At 41.4% G+C, this 8,627-nt stretch overlaps 2 protein-coding genes across 3 annotated transcripts in view; both read right to left on the reverse strand.

Annotated features, from left to right (window-relative positions):
- Positions 1–1,181: 1,181 nt before the first annotated feature.
- Positions 1,182–8,627, reverse strand: part of LOC120033305 (tetraspanin-3-like) — a 7,605-nt gene continuing 159 nt past the window's right edge. The window contains exons 2-7 of the mRNA XM_038979586.1: positions 4,477–4,668; positions 4,280–4,354; positions 3,546–3,644; positions 3,311–3,463; positions 2,381–2,464; positions 1,182–2,174 (exon numbers count right to left, since the gene is read on the reverse strand). Of these exons, the coding sequence (XP_038835514.1) occupies positions 2,091–2,174; positions 2,381–2,464; positions 3,311–3,463; positions 3,546–3,644; positions 4,280–4,354; positions 4,477–4,668 (687 nt within the window). The 3' untranslated portion in view covers positions 1,182–2,090. The remainder of the gene's footprint in view (positions 2,175–2,380; positions 2,465–3,310; positions 3,464–3,545; positions 3,645–4,279; positions 4,355–4,476; positions 4,669–8,627) is intronic.
- The window catches only part of LOC120033304 (phospholipase D1-like), a 22,933-nt gene continuing 22,765 nt past the window's right edge, over positions 8,460–8,627 (reverse strand). For both annotated transcript variants that reach the window (XM_038979585.1, XM_038979584.1), the window contains one exon: positions 8,460–8,627. This exon is cut by the window's right edge and continues 1,950 nt beyond it. The gene's annotated coding sequence lies outside the window, so the exon portion shown is untranslated.

An 8,627-nucleotide genomic window follows, 5' to 3' on the forward strand; every position in this document is an offset into this window, starting at 1 on the left:
GCCCTTGCCAATTACAGATGTGGCTACATACCAGGGTGATTCTGCAACTACGGGCACTTCTATGTCCTCGGAGGCAATTTTGGGGATTTTATTTAAACATATATGTTTTTATTCTTTATATGTTAAGTTCACAGTACAATCACCCCGGATATTTTGAACACCTCTCTATCAAGTATTTTAGCTACTTTTCAGATGCATTTTATACCTCAATTTCACTGTTATGTCCTTGTCCCTGACCCAGACTTTTGAGCTTCTACTATGTTTTTCTATGAGAAAGCATTAATAATTACACATTATATCATGTTATCTACTAGAGAAAGTGTCAATTAAATAAAACATATCAATATTTATTGTGAGTATGCCATTTATATTGTTTTTTTTATACAAAATATAACTGTCCTTTGGTAGTGGTGTCATTTCCACCACTGAGGGCAAATTCCTCAATAAAGTTTTTTCAAGAGAATGTTAATTTAGTTACCATGGAAACTTACTGTGACACATGGCTGCAGCAGACAGTTGTTCCAGATGTGATGTAAATATTGCTTGTGTAGAGAATATTTTGTCAGTCATTTCCAAACAGGCTAGAATTTCTTGTAGAATTTTTTATAAACACTGACAACTAAAATATTGTGTTATGGGTATTATTAATAATAATAAGGCCAGCATCCCGGAGACGCCTCTTCACTGTTGACGTCAAGACTGGTGTTTTGCAGGTACTATTTAATGAAGCTGCCAGTTAAGGACTTGTGAGGCGTCTGTTTCTCAAACTAGACCCTAATGTACTTGTCCTCTTGCTCAGTTTTGCACCGGGGCCTCCCACCCTTTCTATTCTGGTTAGCGCCAGTTTGCACTGTTCTGTGAAGGGAGTAGTACACAGCGTGGTATGAGATCTTCAGTTTCTTGGCAATTTCTCACATGGAATAGCCTTCATTTCTCAGAGCAAGAATAGACTGACGAGTTTCAGAAGAAAGGTCTTTGTTTCCAGACATTTTGAGCCTGTAATCGAACCCACAAATGCTGATGCTCCAGATACTCAACTAGTCTAAAAAAAAAAGTCCGTTTTATTGCTTCTTTATTCAGAACAACAGTTTTCAGCCATGATAACATAATTGCAAATGGGTTTTCTAATGATCAATTAGCCTTTTAAAATGATAAACTTGTATTAGCTAACACAACGTGCCATTGGACCACAGGAGTGATGTTTGCTGATAATGGGCCTCTGTACGCCTATGTAGTCATTCCATCAAAATAAAAATCAGCCGTGTCCAGCTACAATAGTCATTTACAACATTAACAATGTCTACATTGTATTTCTGATCAATTTTAATGGACAAAAAAATTATTTGCTTTTCTTTCAAAAACAAGGACATTTCGAAGTGACCCCAAACTTTTGAATGGTAGTGTACATTCCTGAATAGAACGATTGCAGCCATTATCGGATATTATATCTAGACAAATCAAAGACAATTATAATACTGTTAAAAATGGTGTTTCAATAACTTTTAATTTCTGAACGCTTGCAGGGCCAAAGTGCCCGAAGTTGCAGAATCCCCCAGATACAAACCGGTAAGTTAAAGTCACACGATAGCCACACAGCACAGTATCAACCAGTCAATTACTCAAAAGCCATGCAGGGTAGTTTAAAAATGTCATTAATATATCATCTGCAGGACATGTGACAATTTATTGTGATGGAGTGGTTTCTTTAACCAGCATGTATTTACATCAGTGAACAAAATCAAACAAACCAAAACAGAGGCCATTACATATTCCAGTTGATCCTTATGAAACGAAGGAAGTGTGTGCCGAAGTGTAGGACACAACACTTTTAGAGTACACCTTCCTTCCTCCCTTCACGGATGTGTATACATACATTTGTTTAATGAAAGAAAGATGATCACTCTTAAGCAGTTTCACCAACAAGATCAGGGATGATTACATCAATTACCTGTAATGGTACCCTAGGGCCTCTGGAGCTGCCCAGACAACTATTAACTTTAAGGTCCACAGCATCATGAACTTTACCAAGTTCCAGGACATAGTATATCTAAAGTAGATTCTCAGTCCAGAATACTTTCTGCCACTCTGGTTCAGGCCCACTCCCTGTCCAGTATTCCATACTCCAACAGAGGCTGGTCCCTCATCAGCTGAGCCACACTCACAAACCCTACAGTCTGAGTGAGAGAGTGAGAGTGAGAGTGAGAGTGAGAGTGAGAGAGAGAGAGAGAGAGAGAGAGACTAGTATGCTTACACCAGGCACTACTGTACCTGATCTTGTCCAATAATAAACACCCATTTTTATTTTCTGTTGTAAAATGTTTTGCTACGTGACCCTTATGTTGTTCCACTATACCCCACAGTGCCCTCTAGTGGTTCCCACCTCCACTAGCGCCACTGCCAGAGATGACCAGATGATGAAGCGCAGAACAAAAAGCAAGGCCTCCTCCAGCTTCACCTGGCAGCCCTGAGGGAGAGGACACACACACACAACTGGGTAAGGAGAGTGACATCTCTCTGGAATGAAATGCTGCCCAAGTGTGTATGTACAGTGGGGCAAAAAAGTATTTAGTCAGCCACCATGGGGGTGGAAACATCATGCTTTGGGGCTGTTTTTCTGCAAAGGGACCAGGACGACTGATCCGTGTAAAGGAAAGAATGAATGGGGCCATGTATCGTGAGATTTTGAGTGAAAACCTCCTTCCATCAGCAAGGGCATTGAAGATGAAACGTGGCTGGGTCTTTCAGCATGACAATGATCCCAAACACACGCCCGGGCAACGAAGGAGTGGTTTCGTAAGAAGCATTTCAAGGTCCTGGAGTGGCCTAGCCAGTCTCCAGATCTCAACCCCATAGAAAATCTTTGGAGGGAGTTGAAAGTCCGTGTTGCCGAGCAACAGCCCCAAAACATCACTGCTCTAGAGGAGATCTGCATGGAGGAATGGGCCAAAATACCAGCAACAGTGTGTGAAAACCTTGTGAAGACTTACGTTTGACCTCTGTTATATACCCTTTCTTGGTAATGACAAAGTATTGAGATAAACTTTTGTTATTGACCAAATACTTATTTTCCACCATAATTTGCAAATCAATTCATAAAAAATCCTACAATGTGATTTTCTGGATTTTTTTTTCTAATTTTGTCTGTCATAGTTGAAGTGTACCAATGATGAAAATTACAGGCCTCTCTCATCTTTTTAAGTGGGAGAACTTGCACAATTGGTGGCTGACTAAATACCTTTTTACCCTACTGTACGTACATACATTTGGATCACCACAGAGGGCCAGGGCTGGTGTGTGTGTGTGTGTGTACCTTTGGATATAGTAGCCCGGGCAGCTCTAGGGTACCGTTACAGGTGTGGTAGGTGGAATTACAGCAGCTGTGAGGCACACTGCCCCGCCCACTGTGGTTAAACCAGGGCGTGGCCAACCAGTCACGGTAGTCATAGATTCCACAGCACTGCAACTGGAGAGGATTCACATCACGGATAGTCATTAGATCAGTTCCGATCCCCCCCCCCCCCACACACACACACACACACACATACCTCTTTCTGTGTGGCGTCCACAGCATCGGAGTCTAGGTCCTGACTGCTTCCTGTGTATCTTTGAAAGACACTACTGAAGGGAGCCAGCTCTGAGTCCACCTGAAAGCAGGTCAGTCACATCATGTTATTTATCATAAGTATAACATACAGTGAGTGTACAAAACATTAAGGACACCTTCCTAATTTTCAGTTGCACCCCACACTTTCACCCTCAGAACAGCCTCAATTCATCGGGGCATGGACTCTACAAGGTGTCGTAAGTATTCCACAGGGATGCTGGCCCATGTTGACTCCAATGATTCCCACAAGTTGGCTGGATGTCCTTTGGATGGTGGACCATTTTTGATACACACGGGAAACTGGTGTGAAAAACAGCAGCGTTTCAATTCTTGACACAAACCGGTGCGCCTGACACCTACTACCATACCCCGTTCAAAAGGCACTTAAATCTTTTGTCTTGCCCATTCACCCTCTGAATGGCACACGTACACAATCCATGTCTCAATTGTCTCAAGGCTTAAAAATCCTTCTTTAACCTGTCTCCTCCACTTCATCTACACTGATTGAAATGGATTTAACAAGTGACATCGATAAGCGATCATAGACTGACCAGGTGAAAGATATGTCATGGAAAGAGAAGGTGTCCTTATTGTTTTGTACACTCAGTGTAGAATGTTAAATATGGGGATGTGTGCTCTTTAGGTAGTTTTGTAAAGCCATATATATCTAAGTACCTTTCCTGCGTTGACATAGGCCAGAGCAGCAGCAGTTGCCTCCAGGCAGAAAACCAAAACCAGCAGATAGACAAACTGTAATGGCCATGACAACAGATAAGGTAATAAGCTGTATCCCAAACTGTAGAAGAAGCATAGCATCAGAGCTATGACAAACAAAAATATATTTTATTCTATTCACACACAAAAACTCTCACCACGCCCTGTAGCAAGGCTGACTTTCTGAGGGACACCCAGATGCCCAGTCCTCCGCTGACCAATAGGAGGGTAGCGCTGGCCAGAGCTAGGCATGCTGGGAGGATGATGTATGTGTGGGCGAAGAAGAGGCCATTGTATCTGTAGTTCAACAACAGGTACACACCACTCAGACCTACCACCAGACCTGCCAGCTAGAGATGGAGGGAGGGAGCGATAGAGATGGGGAGGGAGAGAACAAGAAAGAGAGGAGACAGTGTTTATCATATCATTCAGTAGCAAACAATTCTTGTGATGGTGCAGTGCAGAAATAACTAATTTAAAAACTATATATTTGAAGAAACATTCATGTAATGTCGTGGCCAAGAGTTTTGAGAATGACACAAATATACATTTTTACAATTTTGCTGCTTCAGTGTCTTGAGATATTTTTGTCAAATGTTACTATGGAATACTGAAGTATAATTACAAGCATTTCATAAGTGTCAAAGGCTTTTATTGACAATTACATGAAGTTGATGCAGAGAGTCAATATTTGCAGTGTTGACCCTTCTTTTTCAAGACCTCTTGACCAATCCGCCCTGGCACGCTGTCAATTCACTTCTGGGCCACATCCTGACTGATGGCAGCACATTCTTGCATACTCAATGCTTGGAGTTTGTCAGAATTTGTGGGTTTTTGTTTGTCCACCCGCCTCTTGAGGATTGACCACAAGTTCTCAATGGGATTAAGGTCTGGGGAGTTTCCTGGCCATGGACCCAAAATATCGATGTTTTGTTCCCCGAGCCACTTAGTTATCACTTTTGCCTTATGGCAAGGTGCTCCATCATGCAGGAAAAGGCATTGTTCGTCACCAAACTGTTCCTGGAAGGTTGGGAGAAGTTGCTCTCGGAGGATGTGTTGGTACCATTCTTTATTCATAGGCAAAATTGTGAGTGAGCCCACTCCCTTGGCTGAGAAGCAACCCCACACATGAATGGTCTCAGGATGCTTTACTGTTGGCATGACACAGGACTGATGGTAGCGCTCACCTTGTCTTCTCCGGACTAGCTTTTTTCCGGATGCCCCAAACAATCGGAAAGGAGATTGATCAGAGGAAAATGACTTTACCCCAGTCCTCAGCAGTCCTTTTGCAGAATATCAGTCTGTCTCTGATGTTTTTCACAGAGAGAAGTGGCTTCTTTGCTGCCCTTCTTGACACCAGGCCATCCTCCAAAAGTCTTTGCCTCACTGTGCGTGCAGATGCACTCACACCTGCCTGCTGCCATTCCTGAGCAAGCTCTGTACTGGTGGTGCCCCGATCACACAGCTGAATCAACTTTAGGAGACGGTCCTGGCGCTTGCTGGACTTTCTTGGGCGCCCTGAAGCCTTCTTCACAACAATTGAACCGCTCTCCTTGAAGTTCTTGATGATCCGATAAATGGTTGATTTAGGTGCAATCTTACTGGCAGCAATATCCTTGCCTGTGAAGCCCTTTTTGTGCAAAGCAATGATGACGGCACGTGTTTCCTTGCAGGTAACCATGGTTGACAGAGAACAATGATTCCAAGCACCACCCTCCTTTTGAAGCTTCCAGTCGGTTATTTGAACTCAATCAGCATGACTGAGTGATCTCCAGCCTTGTCCTCGTCAACACTCACACCTGTGTTAACGAGAGAATCACTGACATGTCAGCTGATCCTTTTGTGGCAGGGCTGAAATGCAGTGGAAATGTTTTTTGGGGATTCAGTTCATTTGCATGGCAAAGAGGGACTTTGCAATTAATTGCAATTCATCTGAAGACTCTTCATAACATTCTGGAGTATATGCAAATTGCCATCATACAAACTGAGGCAGCAGACTTTGTGAAAAGTAATATGTGTCATTCTCAACTTTTGGCCACGACTGTATATATTTCATAAAATATGTGTGTGCTCTTGTAAAATCCCACTAGGTCTGAGGCTTCCTCAGTTTTCACAAATCTAGTTACACACACACCTTTTCAGTTAGTCATGTGGATTCAACAGCATCTAGGCAATTACAGTTAACAATCACTTTGGCACTAATTTCAGAACCTTGTGGTCCTTTTTCAAAACTCTAGACACAAAACTCAAAACGGGCATCACTTGTAACACAGGCTGGCCAATGTTCAAAACATTGCATTGTGCATTCATATCGTTAAAGAAACCTTGCACTTGCAGAATCATTGGTTCAAATAACTCATATCATGAAATACCATAGGACCATTCATTTAGATCACCCACACACAAGATACCGATAGTTTCACTGTGTAGTTCTTCGTACAATCATTAAATATTGTAGTACAAAATATGTGATGTTTCATTATGCTACTACACATAAATACATCACTGTAAAAGGACTAGTAGATAGAATACTACAGACACAGTAGAATCATTGAACAAACTGTGAAATTTATTGATGAAATACAATAAAATCCCAACATAGGTTTCTTTGAATCAAAGCAAAAATAATTAGCTACAAAAAAACAGTTAAAGGTCAACTGCAGTGTTCCTCACCTGGCTTACTGTAAAAAGCAAAACAAATGATTGATTACTGTACTTCTATATTTCCATCAACCTGTCTTGTGGATTTGGCCACAGGTTCTCATCCACATCACAATGGATGTTCTCATTAGCCAAACATCTTGGGAAGAATCTTCGGGCGAATCCAGGCCTGACACTGGTCTGCCGTGATGTCATTGCATGCGTCATCCATGGCCTGGAGAGGGATGGCTTGTTCGTGAGGGCGCCTATCATATACCTTCCACCTCCATGTGGAGAACAATTGCTCAATCGGGTTAAGGAAAGGAGAGTATGGGGGTAAGCACAGGGTGGTAAATTGTGGATGGGCCTGAAACCATGCTTGCACCATTTGAGCATGGTGGAACCTAACATTATCCCACACAATGACATAGGTCATGCCACCAGCTCTACAGACCTGATTTAGCTCATCAAGGACGGTTACATTCGAACAGCGAATCATGTGGCTGCCTGCAACTCAATATATAGAGTATATAGAGTAGAGAGCTTTAGATGTTGTTCAACCTAACATTAGAACGGGCAAGATGAGTAATCTAAGCAACTTTGACCGTGGTATGATTGTTGATGGCACACATGGTGATTCCAGCATCTCAGAAACAGCTGCCTTCCTGGGATTTTTACACACTACAGTCTCTAGAGTTTACAGAGAATGGTGCGATAAACAAAACACATTCAGTGAACGGTAGTTCTGTGGGCAAAACCACCTTGTTAATGTGAGAGGTCAGAAGAGAATGTCCATACTCATTCAAGCTAACAGAAAGGCCACAAACACTCAAATAACAGCTGTTTAAAACAGTGGTGTGCAGAAGGGCATCTCTTAACGTACAACACCGTGAATAATTCAGGCTGTTGTGGAGGCAAAAGGGGGTTCTACCCAGTACTAGATAGGTGTACCTAATAAAGTGGCCGGTGAGTGTACAGTAATGTCAAATCTGAAAACATGGTCTGGAAAAGTGGTACATAGGACCATAGAAACAGTGTCTGATAAAGAATGATGATAAAATATTACATCCATAGATAATGTAGTCCAATTGGTTCATGTTCCATGGTAATTGTATCAATTGATAGTTAGATCATTGTAATGAAATGAATAGACAGTCATCTCAGATGTAATGTGTGAATTGCATTTTTAAATGGTAATACTTTGATGTTAAGTTGTCATTTTGAACAGGTGATTTTAGTTCAATGAACAAATGATCTTAGCTTTATGTGTATTGTATCCAAGCAATTGGAAAACGTGTTGATTTTGACAAATTTGCATTTTGATCATTGGTTGTGAGTTTTGTCTCTAGAGTTTTGAAAAATGACACCAAGGTTCCGAAAATAGTGCCAAAGTGATTGTAAAAAACTGTAATCTGTAAACATGTAGCAAGAATGAATAGAAGCGAGAGACAAAGAGCGGTGGAAACACTTCATATGACATTCTAAGCGGTTGGCTAGATAATGCAAAGCACATTCCGTCTTTTAATGATATACATATAGTTTCAGTGGACAAAATGAACAATACATATCAAAAGTGCATAGAAATATACAATAGGCTGAAGTTAAATAAATATTGCAATAAGTATAATGATTTGCCATTCCTTGACGTATGTTAGCTTAAATAGTTTTA

Source organism: Salvelinus namaycush, chromosome 40, assembly GCF_016432855.1.
Source record: "Salvelinus namaycush isolate Seneca chromosome 40, SaNama_1.0, whole genome shotgun sequence".
In the NCBI taxonomy this organism is placed as follows: Eukaryota; Metazoa; Chordata; class Actinopteri; order Salmoniformes; family Salmonidae; genus Salvelinus; species Salvelinus namaycush.